The sequence below is a fragment of the Gastrolobium bilobum genome, unplaced genomic scaffold, assembly GCF_033153095.1.
Source record: "Gastrolobium bilobum isolate Gb01-03AN ecotype WA unplaced genomic scaffold, APGP_CSIRO_Gbil_v1 utg7546, whole genome shotgun sequence".
Classification (NCBI taxonomy): Eukaryota; Viridiplantae; Streptophyta; class Magnoliopsida; order Fabales; family Fabaceae; genus Gastrolobium; species Gastrolobium bilobum.
The window spans coordinates 223,123-243,676 of NW_026897020.1; the positions used below are offsets into that span (position 1 = coordinate 223,123).

General features: G+C 33.7%; 3 protein-coding genes across 5 annotated transcripts; 2 read left to right on the forward strand and 1 right to left on the reverse strand.

Annotated features, from left to right (window-relative positions):
- Positions 1–1,461: 1,461 nt before the first annotated feature.
- LOC133303464 (probable rhamnogalacturonate lyase B) lies at positions 1,462–6,193 on the forward strand. The gene is made up of 15 exons (XM_061503372.1): positions 1,462–1,538; positions 1,636–1,757; positions 1,858–1,917; positions 2,066–2,185; positions 2,299–2,418; positions 2,597–2,738; positions 3,769–3,951; positions 4,098–4,253; positions 4,374–4,480; positions 4,595–4,685; positions 4,965–5,106; positions 5,248–5,404; positions 5,502–5,618; positions 5,706–5,832; positions 5,951–6,193. Exons 1-15 carry the CDS (start codon positions 1,497–1,499, stop codon positions 6,191–6,193), a joined length of 1,929 nt encoding a protein of 642 aa, XP_061359356.1. The 5' UTR covers positions 1,462–1,496.
- A 409-nt stretch (positions 6,194–6,602) lies between these two features.
- On the reverse strand, positions 6,603–7,461 carry LOC133303479 (uncharacterized). 2 transcript variants are annotated; one of them, XM_061503391.1, is made up of 3 exons: positions 7,369–7,461; positions 7,070–7,274; positions 6,603–6,932 (listed from the first exon to the last, which is right to left on the reverse strand). In XM_061503391.1, the coding sequence occupies exons 2-3, from the start codon at positions 7,214–7,216 to the stop codon at positions 6,807–6,809; spliced, it is 273 nt and encodes a 90-aa protein (XP_061359375.1). In that variant the 5' UTR covers positions 7,217–7,274; positions 7,369–7,461; the 3' UTR covers positions 6,603–6,806. The 2 variants fall into 2 exon arrangements, with proteins under 2 accessions (XP_061359375.1, XP_061359374.1); XM_061503390.1 differs by lacking the exon at positions 7,369–7,461 and having other exon boundaries at positions 7,070–7,323.
- A 3,949-nt stretch (positions 7,462–11,410) lies between these two features.
- LOC133303474 (transcription initiation factor IIA subunit 2-like) lies at positions 11,411–14,977 on the forward strand. Of its 2 annotated transcripts, none has more exons than XM_061503386.1 (4): positions 11,411–11,522; positions 11,695–11,843; positions 11,925–11,975; positions 14,518–14,977. In XM_061503386.1, the coding sequence occupies exons 2-4, from the start codon at positions 11,715–11,717 to the stop codon at positions 14,656–14,658; spliced, it is 321 nt and encodes a 106-aa protein (XP_061359370.1). In that variant the 5' UTR covers positions 11,411–11,522; positions 11,695–11,714; the 3' UTR covers positions 14,659–14,977. The 2 variants fall into 2 exon arrangements, with proteins under 2 accessions (XP_061359370.1, XP_061359369.1); XM_061503385.1 differs by having other exon boundaries at positions 11,414–11,527.
- The last annotated feature ends 5,577 nt before the right edge of the window (positions 14,978–20,554 follow it).

Consider the following 20,554-nt stretch of genomic DNA (forward strand, 5'->3'; position numbering starts at 1 on the left):
TCAATACCTTAAAGTTTTGGGTTGAAGTAGTTCTTTACAATAATTAACCCAAGCTAATTGAAGTCGTTGGTACGAAAAAAAATGGGGAAGGGGAAATAAGATAAAAGAAAAGAAGAAAAAAAAAGAGGGGGATGAAGATGAGAATGACTAAAAAGGGACCATCTGAAACATAGGTACAACAACAGATCTAACCTTCCACCCTGCTTATAACTTTTTTCCATTCTATCATAAGATACATCGTCCGTCAATCTATATCTCACTCTATTAAGTTTTGTTTAACTACTTTTCTCCAGGCAAGTTTCGGTCTACCTCTATCTCTCTTTGTGTCAAGCTCTTGGTAACAAACTTCTGTTCTTATGGGAGCATCTAGGGGTCGTCTCATTACGTGCTCAAACCATCTCAATCTATGTTCCCTCATCTTTTCAGTCATAGGTACTACTCCTACTTTTCATCGAATATCTTTATTTCTTATCTTATCCATCATCGTATAACCATACATCCACTTTAACATCCTTATTTCTGCTACTCACGTTTTATGCTCATGTTGCCTATGTGCTGGCCAGTGGCCAACATTCATCTCCATATAACATTGCAGGTTTTAATGTTGTTCTATAGAATTTTTCTTTTAGCTTAAGGGGTATTTTGCAATGACACAAAAACCCATATGCACTTTGTCATTTCATCCATCCTGTTCTGATTCTATGATTTATATCCTCATCAATCTCACTACCTTTTTGTAAAATTGATCTCAGGTATCTAAAGACTAAAAGCATCTTTTTTGGGTACCTCTTGACCAAGTAGATGCACGAGGTCTTGATCTCCATCTCTTACCAAAGAAAAATCACATTTCATATACTCAGTCTTGCTCCGGCTTACTACGAATCCTTTAGACTCCAAAGTGCTTCTCCACAATTGAAGTTTTCTATTAACACCATTTTTTGGTCTCATCAATAAGCACAATATCATCTGCAAAAAAACATACATCATGGCACTTTCTCGTAAATATCTTTTATTAGTTCATCCATCACTAAGGCAAAGAGATGAGAATTTAAAGAGACGAAATTTAAGGACTGTATAAATTATAATCAAAATTTTAAGGAGATCTATTTGCCAAAAATGCGATCATAATTCATCACAATAATGCAATCTTAGAATCCTCTGACATGAAACATATATTTGGTGATTTTTGTTGAGGGCATCACATATGACGTAAATATCAGCCAAGTCACAAAACAGTCCTAATTGTTACATATTCTAATGCTTCAGCTTCTGTTTTGTCCCCACAAAACGTGCACGGCTACAGTGGCCATTGAGTAAAGAATTGACTATGAAAACCAATGAAATAAAAAAAAAAAAATTGCTTGGCCATTAATTGAAGAAAACTAGAGGAAAGAGAAAATCTGAACCTCAAGAACTTAAATGACATATGAAGAAAACAAGTTGTAGCAAACATATATTGTAAGACAAGATATAGCAACTAACGAAATTCCTTCAACATGTCCTCACAAGCAGCACGGTTGCATATCGAAGACAGCCATGTAAGACATTGTTCTCTTTATGTTATTTAGAATTTCAATATAATATTATGAAGTTTTGACAAATTAAGGTTTGAGACGCTGATCTTTCAAATTGCAGGTGGTCATGGACAATGGCATATTGCAAGTGTATTTATCCAATCCGGGTGGATTTGTCACTAGAATACAATATAATGGCATTGATAATCTGCTTGAAGTTCTTAACGAAAGGGATAATAGAGGGTACCTGCACATTGAGATTTAGATCTTGTGTTCTATATCATTTTTCGTCAGTTATCATGTGACTACGACTTACGGTTACCCTGAAATATTGAATTCCTAGGTATTGGGACGTTGTTTGGAGTGAAGCAGGAAGTACAGGAACAACAGGGACATTTGAGCGGTATGTGATACTTGCCTCTCATATTTTTCTTTTGCCAATGTTGCCAGAGATTATTTATTATAAACCAAAACATTAGAACTCTGGCTGCAATTGATGTCTTATTGATGTTATTATGAGCTAGTTTGCAATTAATTGGCTACACATGCAGAGTTGTAGGAACAAGGTTTCATGTTATAGTGGAAAATGAGGAGCAGGTTGAAATCTCATTTACAAGAATGTGGGATCTATCTCTGAAGGGAAAACAATCGCCTCTAAATATCGACAAAAGGTACCATTACATATGTTGCTTTAAGACTGGAATTAGTCCACAGTCATTAATTATTTTGAAAATCAAAATGATGATTATGATTAATTAATTACATATCAACAATAATTCTTCAGGTATGTGATGCTTCGTAATTCCTCAGGCTTCTATTCTTACGCCATCTTTGAACACCTAAAGGAGTGGCCTGCTTTCAACATACCTCAAATCAGGATTGTTTATAAGCTTCGAAAAGACAAGTATGGACGTCGCCTTGTGACCTTATGAAATATATTCCCTTATCTTAATTCATTTTCTGACTTGAATATTCTATTGGAGGGATCTTGTTTAATGCCCTTCGTTGCCTTGAACTGATATTTGACAAGAACATGTAAATTAGCTTGCTGCAAAGATAATTTTTAGAGGTTTTATATGTAGGTTTCATTACATGGCCATAGCGGATAATAGACAAAGATTCATGCCTCTCCCAGAAGACCGATTACCCAGAAGAGGAAAAGAACTAGTTCCCCCAGAAGCAGTTTTGCTCGTCAACCCCGTGGAGCCAGAGTTCAAGGGAGAGGTAATTAAAATAAATAAATAAATAACCAACTAACTAGATGTACAACACTTGAAAATAAGAAAAAGAAACAACCTGCATAGTTGTTGAGTTGCACGTCAAATTGTAAAGATAGGTAAATTTTACATTAGTGTTCTTAATCAGGATAAGTAATATTAATTATTAAAATTGTTTTATAGTAGGATTGAGAATTAAATTTAGGGTAAATTAGTGACTAGAGAAATAATTTTCCCTTAAATTAATGTTATTTTCTAGAGAGATTAAATCAACGTCATTTTTTTAATACAATGATGTCATTGAGTTTTTAATTTATAATCTCATACAATTACCCAAGTTCCTCCCCACTAGCTCATTTCTACTGGCTTAATAATGCATCTTTAATTCATTGTATAATTAAAAAACTAAGTAAATGTCATCTCCTGCAATTAACATATTAAATTGTTGGTAATTTTTTTAAAGAATTAAATTAACTTTGTAAGATTATGTTATGCGAGTCTAGGGAGAAGCCTGTGGCGGGAACACCACCAATAGACTAAGCTACATCAACAGTAGCAAGTGAATTCGACATAATATCTCAACCCAAAACCTTAACATTGGCTTCAGGGTCCATCCACTTATATACACTTCACTTAGCCCATTACCAACAAATGTAGGACTCTTCATACTCAATCCGCCTCCTAGCCAATCACCAGGCTAGCTCGAGCCCAATCTGGTTCTGATATCATTGTATGGAGGGTCCAAGGATAAGCCCTGACGGGTAACACCACCAATGGACTAAGCTACACCAATCGTACCAAGTGAATTCGACACCACGTCTCAACCCAAAAACTTAAGGCATTGAGTTCATGGGTCCGTCCACTTATATTCACTTCATTTAACCCATTAGCAACCAATATGTCATTATCACACTTGAATATCTCCATAGTTTATTTGGACAATAAAAATATTCTTTTTCTTTGGAGGAATTAAAAACAGGGTTTACTCTATAAAATATCATTTGTGGTTAACAAAATTTGTTATTGATTGATTAAAGGTGGATGACAAGTACCAGTATTCAAGTGACAACAAAGATCTTAAGGTCCATGGGTGGATAAGTAGCGAATCCGAAACTGATCCATCAATGGGGTTTTGGGTAATCATACCCAGCAATGAGTTCAGATCAGGTGGCCCTGTTAAACAGAACCTTACCTCCCATGTAGGCCCTATCAGCCTTGCAGTAAGTATTTTGTTTGTGAAGCATGCACTTCACTTTGCTCCTACCCTTTAATATCACTTGTTGATAAGTGCTTAGTTTCAATGATGGAAAACTATTACAGTTATATCTTATTTCATGTTGATCAGCAATATTTTTGTTTGTGCCAGATGTTTCTTAGTGCTCATTACGCCGGAGAGGATATAGTTCTGAAACTCCAGCCAAATGAGCCATGGAAAAAAGTTTTCGGGCCAACTTTTGTCTATCTTAACACTTTGTTAGATGATGAGGACCCACTGATGCTCTGGGAGGACGCCAAAAATCAGGTTTCAATTTCATTATAGGTTAAAATTATGTTAAGGACAACTTTAGTTTCTTTTGGGAAGAAAATATTACAAATAATTAACACTTAAGTACTAACTAAGACTACCAAAAATGGCTTCTAGATGAACGAGGAGGTTCAAAGTTGGGCCTATGATTTCCCAGCTTCAGAGGATTTTCAGAAATCTAGCAGACGAGGCAGTGTGTGTGGCACGTTACTAGTTCAAGACAGGTAACACCAAAGTACCAATATCTCCTTGCAACAACATCTGAAACTGTTATAAAAGTATAATATAATCTTCGTCAGCTTTTAAATTGAATTGACTATCAACATGACCATTTTCAGGTGCTTAAGTGACGATTACATGTTAGCACAAGGCGCGTATGTAGGACTGGCACCACCTGGAGACGCTGGGTCCTGGCAAAGAGAATGCAAGGTTGAATGTGCTCGTTAAACAACCCAAAATTTGTGTTTTATTCTTGGGGAATACTAATTTTACATGAGAGTAGTTATCTCGTACCAGAAGTGAGGTGGGACCCACCATTAAAGAGAAGAAAAAAAAGAAAAAAAGAGAGGGGATAACTATCTCATATAAAATGAGAGTATTTCCCTTAATTCTTCTATGGTTCTGGCCAAGTATTCAACATACATTAGATTTATGAATACAATTAGTGATTGGGCAGCAATTTTATCTTGCAAGGCTTTTTTTGTTCAGGGATACCAATTTTGGACTAGAGCAAACGAGAACGGCTACTTCTCAATCAATAATATACGTAGTGGGGATTACAGTCTCTACGCCTGGGTCCCAGGTTTCATTGGAGAGTATTGGAACAATGCTGTCCTCACCATAACCCCAGGTACTTGTGTTTATATTATATAGGGCTAGAGGATGTACCATAGTTATGGGCTCTAATTTAGTGATACTCTATATATAGCTGTGAAGGTTATATATTTCAGTTAATGTTTGTTATATACTATAAGAACGATACAATATGTAGGTTGTGAAATAAACGTTGGTGACATTATTTATGTGCCTCTAAGAGATGGTCCAACATTATGGGAGATAGGCATTCCTGATCGCTCTGCTGCTGAGTTCTACGTTCCTGATCCTAATCCAAAGTACATAAACAAGCTTTATGTCGACCATCCAGACAAGTCAGTTCCTCTTTAGATAAATAATAAATTAAGCCTTAAATGTTCAACATTTTTTAGCTTTGTGCTCCCACAAAACCACCATCTATTTCATTGACAGGTTTAGGCAGTATGGCTTGTGGGAAAGATATGCAGATTTATACCCAAATGAAGATTTGGTTTATACAGTTGGTGTCAGTGACTACAGAAAAGATTGGTTCTTTGCACAGGTCACCAGGTACACTATTTTAAGACAAGATAGAGTTGATTTCTTTAAAAGCACCTATGTTATCCATGAAAGATGAAATTAGTGCATGAAATACAGGAAGAAAAATGATGGCAGTTACCAAGGAACTACATGGCAAATTAAGTTCAACCTTGATAAGGTGGAGGCAAGTGGAATCTATAAATTGCGATTGGCGCTTGCAAGTGCAAATGTCTCCGAATTACAGGTTTGGAAACTCACAAAGTATTTTACTAGTTTTCCCAGATAAACCATGATTTGTTGAGTATTTTCACTTTCTATTCCATGTCTCGTCCCATGATGTTTTTTTGGTTTGTAATTTGAAGGTTAGAGTGAATGATCTAAAACGAGATCCTCCATTATTTACAACGGGGGTGATTGGGAAGGACAATGCAATAGCTAGACATGGAATTCATGGACTTTACTGGCTATACAGCATTGATATGCCAGGTCTTCTGCTAGGGGAAGGCGTTAATACCATATTTCTAACACAGACCATAGCTACTGGCCCCTTCCAGGGGATAATGTATGACTATATTCGTCTAGAAGGCCCTAACAAAAAATATTAAATTAGCTTATTTTCAATATGAACCTGCTCATTCCACAGATTTTACAGTTACAAATTTCCAACCTTGTTTGCTGTCTTGTTATGTATTGTAAAATATAAGAACTTTGATATTAGACTTAAAGTAGATTACATATTTCAGGCATTACGCATTGTTCCCTTTTTCTAGGTCCACAAATATAGTTATGAGCTGCTTTCTTTTTATTTTGTCAACTTGCTAATGAGCTTTGATGCGCAAACATGAATTTGTCAGTGAAAGGTCCATGACAATTGTAACAGCAAGAAGAACCTTATAATAAAACTCATCACCTTGCCAATGGAAGGTCAAATGTTTTGGTTATCTTGATCATGAAAAAAAAAAAAATAGAGACTAAAACTAATCTATCTACCAAATATAAAAGATACAAACCAAAAAATAAATAGAATAAAATGATCCAATTAAGTCAGATTAATTCACTCTTAAAGTTAATTAACAATATATCATGTTTAATTAAACCAGAAGGACATATTGGAGCTAATAAAAGACATTTTTGTTACACACTTTCCCTTATGCATCAGGAGAAGAAAAAAGAAAGAAATTCTGTAGAAAACGGTAGTTTCGATGGAAAAGCGAAAATTTACGCGGATTTATTGAGTCTGTTCTTGATATCTTCAGCAGCATCAGCAGCCTCAACCTGCATTTTGGTAGCCTCAAGTTCAGCTTCACTTGCTTCCTTCTCATTTCTTGCAGTTATAGTCTTTGCCTGCTTTCAACACAAAAAACACAAGCCCTCCATCAGACGGGACCATTTCAATTTTGTAGGAAAAATAATAAATATATTGAAATCAGTATTACACCAAAAATAGAAAGGGCCACAAAGGGCCTCTTTGGATTTCGAACCTGACCAACAAAAAAGGCTTTTACATATCTGAAACTTTCCTGTACAGAAGCTGCGAAAGATAAGCAACTCTTCTTCAGGTGAGACATGAAGGAGGTCTTCTTGTGATTTGACAAAGGGGTTGAAGATGAAGAACCCATCTCTTCCATTGCTACTTGCTATACTATTAGCTGGAAAAAAAAAAAAATACCTGCTCTGTCCTGCTCTCTGAATTTGGAAAGAGACAACAATAAAGTATAAACTTGGAAATTGAACCCATTTCCTTTTAAGAAACATACAAAGATAAGAGTTAGGCTCACACGTTTCTGGAATCTGGCTTCTTTCTTTACGTGGCAGTTATGCATCCTATCCGCGTCATTTACCTTTCTCGTCATCCCTCAGTGATTGATTATATTATTCGGGCTATGTCTATTAAAGTATGAACTCCTAGATTATCATCATATACATCTTTAATATTTACAAGACAACCATTCATTGTGACTTGTGATACCACCGAATCAATTTGTAATAACGTCCAAGTACGTTAGAAATTTAAACGTTTGCCGAAATGCATTTGCAGTTTAGCTCAAGATTGTGAGGTGGTCACTTGAGATATTTAAGTGTCATGAGTGTCAATATTGATTGATAATGTGATAAGTAAAATGGATATAGGTAGATGTATTTTTGAATCCAATATTTTAAGGTTTTAGGTTTAGATATAATATCGGATTGATCTAACTTAGCTTGTTAGTGATAGGGGAAAAGCATCATTTTAAAGCTTTTGGACAAAAGAATTGTTTGGTTAAAACTGATTGGATAAGTTTTTTCAAAGTAATGCAGTCAAACATGTCGCCTATGCTGACGGATCCCGTCACTGATACTGACGGGACTCGTGCCACGTCAGCGCCACGTAGGCAATCTAATTACCGTAAATCTTCGGAAGACCATAACTTATGACTCGGATATCCAAATCAGATGATTTTTTTTATTTCACATAACTTTTCGAGATCTACGCAATGATACCTCATTTGACATATTTTATCTCCCACAAACATAGTTTGAATTTGTAACAATTGTATCACAATCACAAGAGTGTTTATCCATAAGACTGTGTTTGTGGGAGATAAAATATATCAAATGAGGTGTTATTGCGTAGATCTTGAAAAGTTATGTGAAATAAAAAAAAATCATCTGATTTGGATATCCGAGTCACAAGTTATGACCTTCCGAAGCTTTACGATAATTGGACTGCCTACGTGGCGCTGATGTGGCATGAGTTCCGTCAGTATCAGTGACGGGACTAGTCCCGTTAGCATAGGTGACATGTTTGACTGCATTACTTTGGAAAAACTTATCCAATCAGTTTTAACCGGGCAATTCTTTTGTCCAAAAACTTTAAAATGGTGCTTTAGCCTTAGTGATACTCCTCTATCACGGGCTATTAATGAACTTATCTGATAGTAATATTAGAGTCAGATTGAACTCGAGTTAGTTAGGTATTTCGAGACGAGTTGAATATTTTAAGCCTAAATATTTGGTTGAGAAGGAATATACTGATGTTAGATTCTTATTTGAGGGTAAGTCACACATTGATTAATAATGGATAAAATGAAATGGATATAAATAAATAAACATATAAACCTTGAACTCACTTGATATGATTGGTCCAACCTTAACCCATTGATAATAGTCTCTCATCACGAGGTCCCTCTAGACTTGGTTTACCATAGTATCAAAGTCTGATGGTGAATTTAGGTCGCTTATATCAACATTCATTTTTTTTTTTGGGTTTTATGTTAATCATTTAACATAATATAACTTCACTTTCCTACACACATTAAAGAGGAGTTGTCCACATGTTTTTCTTTCTCTTTCATCATTCTACTTTCTCTCTCCCTTTTGATGTGAGAATTGAAAACATCACTTACATTATGTTACATAACACTAATAAAACCTTTTTGTTTTTATAATGTCTTACATATGATGTACTCAAATAAAAGGTGAGTCTCTAACAAATGCTTCGAGTGCGAATACAAGAAACAAAACGAAGATTTACTAGTCTACTAAGATGAATCCTAAAATGATTCGTACAAAAACAAACAAAAGAATCATTAAATGTTAAAAACAGTGTACACCTTCCAAAAGTTACTTCTGAAATTCACCATTCCCCTCCTCCGGAACCGATGGAAATTATAGACAACACAAACATCATTAGACAATTTAGACTTGCATGTATTATTATTTTCAGGGTTTTTTGTTATTGTTCAGACTATCTTAGCCCTGAATCAGTTCAGGAAAATTTAAAATATTTTCCCGTGAATTAAATTTGTTGTCTGTACGCCAAGTGAGTCCGGCACCACATCTCAACCCAAAACCTTAAGGCATTGGGTTCATGGGTCCTTCCACTTATATACTATTCACTTAACCCATTACCAACCAATGTGAGACTCATCACACTTGAATATCCCAACAATCTCCCCTCAAGTGTGAAACCCACCATTGGTATGCTCCCCCTCAACCGAGTACACCAAGCGCAAAGTACTCGACCCGCCTTCTAGTCAATCACCAGGCTAGCTCGAGCCCAACCCGGTTCTGATACCACTGTCAGGCGGGTCCAGGGGAAAGCCCGTGGCGGGGGACCACCACCAATGGGTCAAGTTACTCCAAGTACACCAAGTGGATCCGACACCATGTCTCAACCCAAAACCTTAAGGCATTGGGATCATGGGTCCTTCCACTTATATACTCTTCACTTAGCCCATTACCAACCAATGTGGGACTCATCACACTTGAATATCCCAACAATCTCTCCCTCAAGTGTGAAACCCACCATTGGTATGTTCCCCCTCAACCGAGTACCCGAAGCGCAAAGTACTCGACCCACCTCCTAGCCAATCACTAGGCTAGCTCGAGCCCAATCCGGCTCTGATACCACTGTCAGGCGGGTCCAGGGAGAAGCTCGTGGCGGGGAGCCACCACCAATGAGCTAAGCTACTACAAGTACACCAAGTGAGTCCGACACCACATCTCAACCCAAAACCTTAAGGCATTGCGTTCATGGGTCCTTCCACTTATATACTATTCACTTAACCCATTACCAACCAATGTGAGACTCATCACACTTGAATATCCCAACAGACATAAATGTACCAAAATATAAGTAAATTATTTATTTATTTTTTTAAACAAAGAGGCCGAAGCCCAAAGCAAACAAAAACAACCGAAAACAACAGAAGAAACAAACCAAACTATTGGAACAGCAGGGCCCGGGTCTGCCCATCGCAGCAAGATCTGCCAGCTAGAGAAAATGGATCGTGGAGGGTCTTCCCATAACAGATGCTGCTTATCTTCATCCATGCTTAGATAAAATTAGCATTCAATCGGCACATGCATTCCCCTCTTTATAAGTATGGTTAAGTTTGACTGTCCAGTCTTTTTGAAGTCATGTTAATATACGAGAGACAAATGACCCTAATAGTAATAAATAAATAAATATTTTTTCATGCATCAATTATTAACATTTATTTCTTTATAAATATTTTATAATTCAGTACAAAGAAACAACGCAAAACCTTTTTGTGAGTGCGTGCGTGCATACGTCAACTGTGTTATTATTTATCAAACAAATTGCTGAATGAGAGTTATTTAGTTAGTTATCAACTTTTTTTTAACTATTATCTTAAAAAAAAAAAAAATTTAAAAGTAGATAACTAAATATAAATACTAATGTAAAGCTCAATTGAAAAAGAAGAAGATGAAGAAATAGTAGTTGAGAACTAAATGTAAATACTAATGTTATGCTCAATCGAAAAAGAAAATATGATTGATTATAGTCGTCGGGGTCACCTGATGGAACACGGGTCAAAGTGCCACTTGGAAAAAAAAAAAACACTAAAATGTCATAAATTTTGTCAAAATGTTACGTGGCATATTTCGCTACATTGTGTAGAGAAATATGTGTGCAAATAATTCGCTACACGGTGTAGCGAAATATGCCGCGTCAGAATGCACAGAATCAAAAATATCACGTGTCAAACAGAGAGAATTTCGCTACACTGTGTAGCGAAATTCTCCCTGTCTGACACGTGGCATTTTTGGTTCTGACGTGACATATTTTGCTACACCGTGTAGAGAAATACGTGTGTAAATATTTCGCGACACGGTGTAGCAAAATATACCACGTGATATTTTGGCAAAATTTACTATTAGCGTAGCATTTTGATATATATTTTTTTGCCAACAGTGGCACACTGTCCCTCACCTGATACATCTCACGTGACAAAAACGTGAAGGAGGGTACGATGGTCATTGCATATGTTCACTATATATACCCTCAGCGCCAAATTCTAGGGTATAAAAAGCCCCAAATTTTTACGCTCGCAAACGCTATCGAGCCAAACCCAAACGTTCACTGAGAAGCGCCAGCAGAAGAAGAAAGGGAAAAAAGCAACTCTTAAGTCTCAAACGTCGCCACCAGTTTCGTAATATGGATTTCAATCCCCTAAATCTCCATTTTTTTCTTCGCTGCTTGTCGCATACCCTTCCCGCAATTTTTTTTATAACTATTTATTTTCAATTTTCTAAATTTTTCTTCGTGTTTTGGTTCTGTTATCAATACATGCATTGTAATATAAGTTAATCGTCGCAGATCGCGTTTCGCAAGCTAGCATGGCGACGTTCGAACTGTACCGGAGGTCGACGACCGGAATGTGCCTCACGGAGACTTTGGATGAGATGGTTCAGAACGGCACTCTCAGCCCCGAGCATGCTATTCAGGTTCTCGTCCAGTTCGATAAGGTATGTTTACGAATTGGGGCTTGGTGGTTCAGTTTTTGGATCTGTTTTAACGTTTTATTTCAATGGCATGTGAATTTCTAGTCTATGACTGAGGCTCTGGAAACGCAAGTTAAGAGCAAGTTCTCCATTAAGGTGACGAACTTATTTTCCCCTTCTCTTTTGATTAAGTATAAGCTATTAAATTTTGGGCATGGACAAGGTGCGTTTACTCTGCTGTTGGTTGTAGTTAGGACTGGATTTGACTAGAGCTGAGAAGCTCAGCTTAATAAGAAATTGAACCTATTTCCTTGGCTCTGTGTTTGGCTCACCTTAGAGCTGACGAGTTACTTGACCTAATAAGTAAATATCGAGCATTGTATTAGAATATTTTCGGCTCAATGAGTTAAGCTAATGAGTAAAACTTGTAAAAGCTCAAGCTTGGCTTATTTATAAACGAGTGAAAATTTTCAACTCATTAAGTTGTTAATGAATCCACAATCGAGCTGCAAGCAAGTTTATGAGCTGGCTCAGCTCACTCCAGCTTTAGTTGTAGGTTCATGCAATATGGTGTGTGGGATCATGTTTGCTTGTTAGTTGCTGTTATATGCTTGCTTGTTGGCTACTCCATCTGAATCTTTATATTTATCATACTTGATAATAAATGAAGTGTTAATTATTATTTTCTTAAAAATATAAGATTAGTACAGTAGTAATAATATTTTAAGTAATATTAATTATTAAAGAGTAAGTCATTCAAATGTAGTTTTTTTGTTTATAATCAAATTAGAGAATGTTTAATGACTTCCATTATTCTTTTGCAACTACCTTAAATGACATACAAAAAGGAAGAGAAAGAGTACTACAGAACAAGCATGTAAGGATGATTATACAGGGATTCTTTGTTGGGATAAACTGATCTTGATGCTTGTTTGCTTATCTTCAGTAAATGGGTCAAAAAGTCTAATTTGTTTGATGGTTTCAATCAATAGATTTGGTTAGAATATTTTCTTGTTGCCTTCAAAAATGTACTTTTTCCCCATTGCTTTGAGTTAGGTACTCGTGTCTATAAGGAATGGCTATGACCATGCATGAATATTATTAACACAAGGAATAAAAGAATCATGTAGAGTCGTTAAATGAGTAATATTGGGGAGATCTTGATGATCAATGTTACAAGTAATTTTATAAAGTGGGACAATAGTAATTTTATTCATGCATTTTTCTTTTGTTTTAGTTTGTATTTACGATTAGTATTCTACTCTTTGATATTTGTTATTTTGCCAAAGTTGGTGATCAAATATAAAATTTTATTACATATGGAGATTCCCTGGGAGGATACCCTCTCCAAGGACAGATTTTTTTTAAATATTCTCTCGTACATTTTTTGGTTATTTTCATGATTGTGTATTGGTTTTTGGAGTGGAAAAAATATTTTAATTTAAAATATAATTTGTGGCTGAGGGCGAGTTGGAGTAGTGGTAAAGTTGCTCTTTTGTAACTAAAAGGTCATGGGTTCAAATCCGGAAAATAATCTCTTTGCAAATATAAAGGGTAAGGTTGCATACAAGAAGTGCCCTCACCCCTACCCTCGCTAGTCAAGCTTTAATGGAAAGTGGATTTTTTAAATATAATTTATGGCTGAATCATGCCTGATATGACATGTTATTGAACTCAATAACAAGACATTGATGTTCCTATTTGCAAAACTATCAATCCGACACATGAGATTCAAAGAGTGTTGGCATGATTATCCATCCATAAATACTTTAATTATATGGCTTTAAACATTTGAGATTCATTTGTCAGGTATGTGTCCTTTTTGTTTTATGCAATCTTTTCCATTATAATCTCTCTCTCTCTCCTTTTTTTTTTGTTGGTGGGCAGTAGGTTGAAACTAGACATTGTTAGATACTGAGACTGTAAAGTATAGCATGTCTCAGGTTGATGATGACCGATATTGTATGTTTATGTAGCATTTTTATTTGTGAAGATGCCCAATTGGAAGGGGTTTGTTTTGTTTTGGTTCTCCTGGTTAACTTGTGCAGGGAACAGAAAATGGATAGCTTGGTTTAACAAACTGAAATCTTCGTAGAAAATTGAATTAGATCATTTTTCAGTAGTTCGAAACGAAGCCTGAAATGCACTACAATAAAATGAATGCTCATCGCATGAAGTGTGTCTAGTTGATATATTCATTGTTCACTGGCTCTCGGTTAGCTTATCTTTCTCATTTCTCCAACATAGTTTAATTTTATGTGACCAAACCAGATTATGAGAATGAAGTTTTATGACTTGGCACCACTGTTTTTATTATATTGCTCGGATAGTCGGATGCTTTTGAATGCATGTTGAAAGAGCAATGTCTCTTGTGCTTTTGAATGCATGTTGAAATAGCAATGTTTGTTGTTACTTGTTTCATGGAATATTCGATGTTAATTTGACTGTCGGCTGCTATTTCATGTTTCTAGTTTGTTCAGTAACAGTTATCCTTAAACAAGTTGAGGGTAGTGATTAGTGAATCACCCAATACCTCCATTTAACACCTGCTCATGTTATGTTCGATACTGCATATATTATATTGATTTGTAATTCATGAATCGTGCTGAAGCTGAAGTCTTTGTAAGTAAAGAACGTAATTATTCACCTTTTCTTCCCCCTGAGCTGTTTCATTTTTCTTTTCACTTTTCAATCACAGGGACATCTCCATACATACAGATTTTGTGACAATGTTTGGACCTTTATCTTACAAAATGCTTTATTTAAGAATGAAGATAGCCAAGAGAATGTTGGACGGGTTAAGATAGTGGCTTGTGACTCGAAGTTGCTCACACAGTAATATGCCCAATTTGTGCTACATTGCCAACATGGAGAAATTGTTGTCATTTGCTGGTGCTATTGAAATGGTGGTCAGATCATGGTGATGGATGGTCTTAAGGAACTAGCAACTATAGTATGTATAGATTTAAAAGCCATCAACCTTCCATGTCATTAGGTAATGAATTATACATTGAGAATACCGCTTGGGAATTGGATGAATCTCCTCGCTTTTAACTGTATTCTGTTCTATTCTTCCATGAGTACCAGTAAAGAATTTTTCCTGGTCAAATTACTATGGTTGACAGGTTAGTTGCCCTCACAGCACAGCTAAGCAATATACCCACTCCATCTTAAATTCTGGAACGCAGTCTTTAAGAATTTGATTCTGATTATTTTGTTACTGGAAAGTAATTTAAAGTACGGTTGCATTAAAGGAAAAGATACACGCTGATGATGTGAGGTTTAGGGTATGGAGTACGAGAGAATTTATTGTGGTCGGGGACCATCATTTTTTAGGTGGTCTCTTAGTGTAAATGGAAGGGTAGAATTGGAAAAGAAGAAAAATAGCAGGGGTAAAAAAGAAAAGAAAAAATTAGTGTTGTGAGAGGGAGCATCAAATCATTGGATGATCCTAGAGCATATTAAATATTTTCACTTCTTACCCACTAGCTCGATGACTACGGTTAATGAGAGCACCTTGACTACCTAGAGACGAGAAGATTTTTTATGGGACGGGATCATGGTGGTCCCTTCCCAAAAATGAAAAAAAAAAAAGGAACGGAGGGGGAAAAAATCAAAAAGAAAACGGTAAAAATGGAAGAAAGTTTTCCATTTATAGAAAGGGATCACTGAATAAATGGTAGGCCTAGAGTATATTAAATTTTTCCCTTAGAGACATGGAAGAATTAGTCTCTTTTGATGTTAAGTGAACAATTTGCAAACGATTAATATTTAATTAGTTTTACTGAGCACATGCACAAAAAATAAAAGAAAATGGAATCTAATGAAATTTAAAAATCGCCAATTAATGAGTACATGAATTATCCATCAAAATAGCTAAGAGTAAATCATACTAACACATTTGCTTCCCGTCTTGTCAAGAAAATTATTGACTGGATAGCATTTTCCTTAATATTTTGTGCAAATCAATGAGAGAAAAACAGTATTCAATGTTATTTTAGAAAATTTTATTTAATGTTCAATAAAATGATATTGTTTTGAGATTAAAAATTAAAATGATAAAGATTATTATAACCTTAAAATAAATTAGTTTAAGTGAATATTAGATAAAGTTGTCCAGAGTAACTTTAGAAAAAATGAATCCGTTAATGAATTATTTGTCCCATTTAACATTTAATTTGAAAATTTTGATAAATAATAACAATAAATAATGATTTTAAAGTTTTTAAAGTTACTTTAAATAACTTTATCTAATGTTTATTCACATACACACATGAAAGTATATGAGGTTCATATTTTCTTTTTCTCTCTCTTCACTTCACATAGGTCCACATGGTCTCAGCACACTTTTTTGTGAGTACTTTGGTGAACATTAGACAAAGTTATTTAAAAATTTTAAATCCAATAATAATAATAATAATAATGAAAACTCCTTAAATAATTGCAGCGTTACTGTTTCTAAGGAATATTCCAATATTTATACCTGCAAAACTTGCTTATGTAATCTTGCCTATTTCAAATTTCGTCAAAAGGAAAACCTTATCAGCAAACCCCAATATAAATATCCGATAGCATTTTATTTCTCTTAAAACCTTGCCCACACGTTGCTATTGGTGAAATATGACTTTTTATTCAAAATATCTATAGACAGAACTCATGATAAGTAATTCTTTTAATTCGAGTATATTTCATGATAAGTACTAAATTGTTATTTAATAAAAGTGAAGTTTCCCGTAGAATTTTGTGAAAAAAATAACAAAATTAATTATTTCTCATTTTTACATATTTTTTAGGAAGATGTGTATAAATATATAGGTGCAATATTATAGAACTATATATAAAAGAAACATTTTTTTAATATATTTAATTTTATTAATGTAAATTTTCTAATTATTTCAAAATTATTCAAAATATCAATATTTTAAGTTTCTTTAATTTTTATTAAATAAAATAAATTTTTCATAAAATTTGTATTAATTTAAAAATAATAAATATGTAATTTTTAAATCTACTTTAAAATTATTTTGAAAACAATCCGTCATCTAGTATTTATAAATAAAAATTTTAATCTTGACTTAATAACGAAAAAAGATAATACAGTGGCTATAAAAAATAATAATAATAATAATAATACAGTGATTAGAAACAAAAAATTGACCTTGCTTATCATTCTAATCTGGACCCTACATGAATGAGGTTAAAGCCCAACTGAAGAAAGAGGCCCAATAATCATTACTTAGCCATAAAGGGAAACGTGTATAACTAGAATATTTCAGCGAGATTAGCTTTTCAGAAGCATCAGCGTCCGCGAGATCCTTTTATTACAAGATTCCGCAAAAATACATATAAATGTAGTCCGAAAACATGATTTACCTGCGACATATCCTCGCAGGTTGACACCAGCCTAACAATAGAAGCAAACACCGCCATCCGAAGGCAACTCAAAGAAGGAACCTCACGTTATAAATATCACTGCAAACACCCATAACAGATCATGTCTTTTCCTAATGGAAGAGATCAAGAATAATAGAAGAAACATGTGTTACCCCGAATCTCCTCCTTAACCTAGAATCTCATTTGATATGGGACCATCTTGCTGAAATACTTGTTCATTATATTAGAGATCTAATCTCATTTCTCCAATTTTATCGGGCTCAACAGTGTGTGATTCAATCCAATAGTAATTGGACTCATCACATTTGTATATCTTAAAATATATCATTTTTACTTACGAAATAAATATATTATTTTTATAAGAAATATTTTATTTTTTTCGGTAAAAATAAAAAATATTAACATAGATGCATTTGTACTTTGTTTTCTAATATTTTCCTTTCTTCTAGTTTAGCAATTTATTCTAAAATTCAAATTGTACAAAACTTTATTCGATAATCTATTTAGAATGTACAAATCCCTAAATTGATACCAATTTAATAGTAAGACTTTAACACTCATCTAATTTAAAGTCTAGAAAATCATTTTGACTCTAAGGTAGTGTTTGGTTCGGGAGAAATTTTTTTTTACTAGGGAAATGTAATTGATAGGAAAATGGTTGGAAAGTGAGTTTGATAGGAAAATGTAAAAAAAGTTGTTTGGTTGACCCAAATATTACCAGGAAAATTTATTTAAATATGCAAAATCTATGTTCGGGAGAAACTTTGCACCTGTTTTTTCACTTCCCCAGTCATCTCACAATACCACATCTCAAGTGGTATTCTGTAACAGTGAATTTCATCAAAAAATCAACACAAAAGTCATTTTCCCATCTATCCTATTTGTCTGGTATTTCTTGAAAAAACCTGAACCAAATGTGGTATTTTCCAATATCCACCTATACTTTCCCATCAATCTTAAAATAAACCTTCAACCAAACACTACCTAAGTTAGTTATATATAAAAATACAAAAAACACTTCCACATGTTATGAAGCTCACTAACTGGACTCTCAGAACTAACCATATTAAATACTTTTTATGTTTACTATAACATCCTCTAAAATTAATTAGTATAGATAATATCATATTATTTCTTAAATTATATTTTAATAAGAAGAAGAAGAATATAAAGGAAAATAAATTTAGGTATATTAACTGGTTATACTGATATCATCTTATGTTCTAAATATCTTACAATAAAGTTTACGTCCAAATTATTTTATATCAGATCCATACATATATTATATTTCTAACTATTTAAAGTTATAAAATTTATATAGTACATAAGTTTCATTTTAATCTAGCCTATAAGTATAAGTCTTCACACACTATAGATAGAATATGGCTACAGCTCCTTTGATTTCAATTACTATGTAAAATTCCGATCGGTCTTCATAAAGATAAATAGTAACCGTCCATCCGGCGTGATACTTATCTGGAAATGTTAGCATAAAGCAAATAACGTGAGAAAAATCTTAGTAATATTAATGTTTTTTAACTATAACCATTCAAGCCGTAAATAACGAAAAATAACATTATCTCAAGTAATTTCATAAAAATGAAATAATATAAAAAATAATGATAAATAACAAATTGTATAATATTTAACTGAAAATAATTTAGGCCCAACTCTGTGAGTTTCTGCATGCGAAATAGTCTAAGGGTTTTATAATTCTAATGTTGAATGAGAAATGAAATCTTATGTTGTAGAAATAAAAAGCATGTGGGACCCATGTGTTAAAAATTATATGTAAGATCCATGTCAGCACGAAAATCGAAGGGTGTGTAGGAAAATTTTAATTCTCATGTTGAATGAGAATTATAAAACCCATAGTCTAATTGGTGGAGCTAAAGCCAAGATAAGGCATCCCTTATCGTATAACTGTCTGAACCCAAACTTTGTTTCTCTTAAAATTATTTTGGTACCGGATAATTCATCGGTCTAATAATCACCTTAAAAAGAAATAAAAAATTTAGACCTAAATAATAAAAAAATTAGTTATAAAAACAAAGTTAAGTAGAAAAAGAAATTTATGAAAGGAATTTGGTAGAGTAACAACACCATTACAATTAAAAATATCTTTAAGAGAATAACTAAAAAAAAATGAGAGAAAATTATACTATCTTAATGTTACCTTTCTCCTTTTCTTTTCCTTCTCTATTCTTTTTTTTTTCCTTCTATCTCTTTATTTTTTTTTTATTTTGTTCCTAGCATAACTTACTGGTCACTTGCGGGAGAAAGTTCATACACATAACAAACAAGCGCATATACACTTGTGTGCGCGCACACGTGCATGGGTGCACGCACACACGCGCATGCACATTCTCGCATGCACGCATGCACACACACTACTGGTTTCTTCTTATTCACATTTTTTCCACATGGCTCCCTCCTTGTCATGTTATATAATTTTTTTAATTATTATTATTAATATTTTAATACTTTAATATATATATTTTTATGAAAATTTATGAAAATTTTTAGTGAAAAATATAAATAACTTGCCTAAATAGGAGACAACAATGCATGTGCTCTATTTTTTTCTCTCTCTACGTAATCGTTAGCTTATTTTATTTTATTTTTATTGTTTGTTGATTGAATTATTTAACATTGGTTTGATTTACTCATTTGAAATTGATAAATATTATATAATTATTCAGATTGGTGATATTAAGTTGGTGAATACCTATAAGTTATATAATTGGTGCCATGCTATTACTTTTTCATCTATAAACTCAACGTTTGTACTGTCTAAAATACTATCTGAAAAAATGTTAAACATATATCATTCTGTTTTTTTTTTTGTGGTAAATAACATATATAATTCTTTAACAGAGTTATAATCACATAGATTATTTTCAAAGAAAACAGTTTTCAATTAAAAAATATTATATTGCATCATTTTAAATAAAATAATTATATTTTATGATTAGAGAACCTTGTCATATAATAAAAAATCATAATGGAAAAGAATAAAAAATCTTTAATGCATTTTTTTAAATTTAAATATTACAGATTCTCACTGTAAAAAATAAGTCACACAATATTACAGATTCTCATCCTAATTTTTTTTCACATTCTCAAAAGATAGTACCAAATTGAAGTTTAGGACCGGAAAACAAGGAATCAGATTATCACAGCAAACAAACAAAGAGAGGCTCACGTTGGAATACCACAAAAACCTAGGGGCAAAAATGATAAAAAACCACCTTTCTTCGGAAGAGCCCGCAGTGGAAGCAAGTTCTCACTATATATATTACTCTCTCGTCAGAGAGGGCACAATTTTGTGTAGAAAGTAA

Bases quoted from the DNA above. Each gene is read 5' to 3' on its own strand.
- LOC133303479 (XM_061503391.1), bottom strand. From the start codon at position 7,216: ATGGAAGAGATGGGTTCTTCATCTTCAACCCCTTTGTCAAATCACAAG. The intron at 6,933-7,069 runs GTTCGAAATCCA...TGTTGAAAGCAG, and splicing joins AAGCCTTTTTTGTTGGTCAG to GCAAAGACTATAACTGCAAG.
- LOC133303474 (XM_061503386.1), top strand. From the start codon at position 11,715: ATGGCGACGTTCGAACTGTACCGGAGGTCGACGACCGGAATGTGCCTC. The intron at 11,844-11,924 runs GTATGTTTACGA...GTGAATTTCTAG, and splicing joins TTCTCGTCCAGTTCGATAAG to TCTATGACTGAGGCTCTGGA. The intron at 11,976-14,517 runs GTGACGAACTTA...TTTCAATCACAG, and splicing joins AGAGCAAGTTCTCCATTAAG to GGACATCTCCATACATACAG.
- LOC133303464 (XM_061503372.1), top strand. From the start codon at position 1,497: ATGTCCTCACAAGCAGCACGGTTGCATATCGAAGACAGCCAT. The intron at 4,481-4,594 runs GTAACACCAAAG...GACCATTTTCAG, and splicing joins ACGTTACTAGTTCAAGACAG to GTGCTTAAGTGACGATTACA. The intron at 5,619-5,705 runs GTACACTATTTT...CATGAAATACAG, and splicing joins TTCTTTGCACAGGTCACCAG to GAAGAAAAATGATGGCAGTT.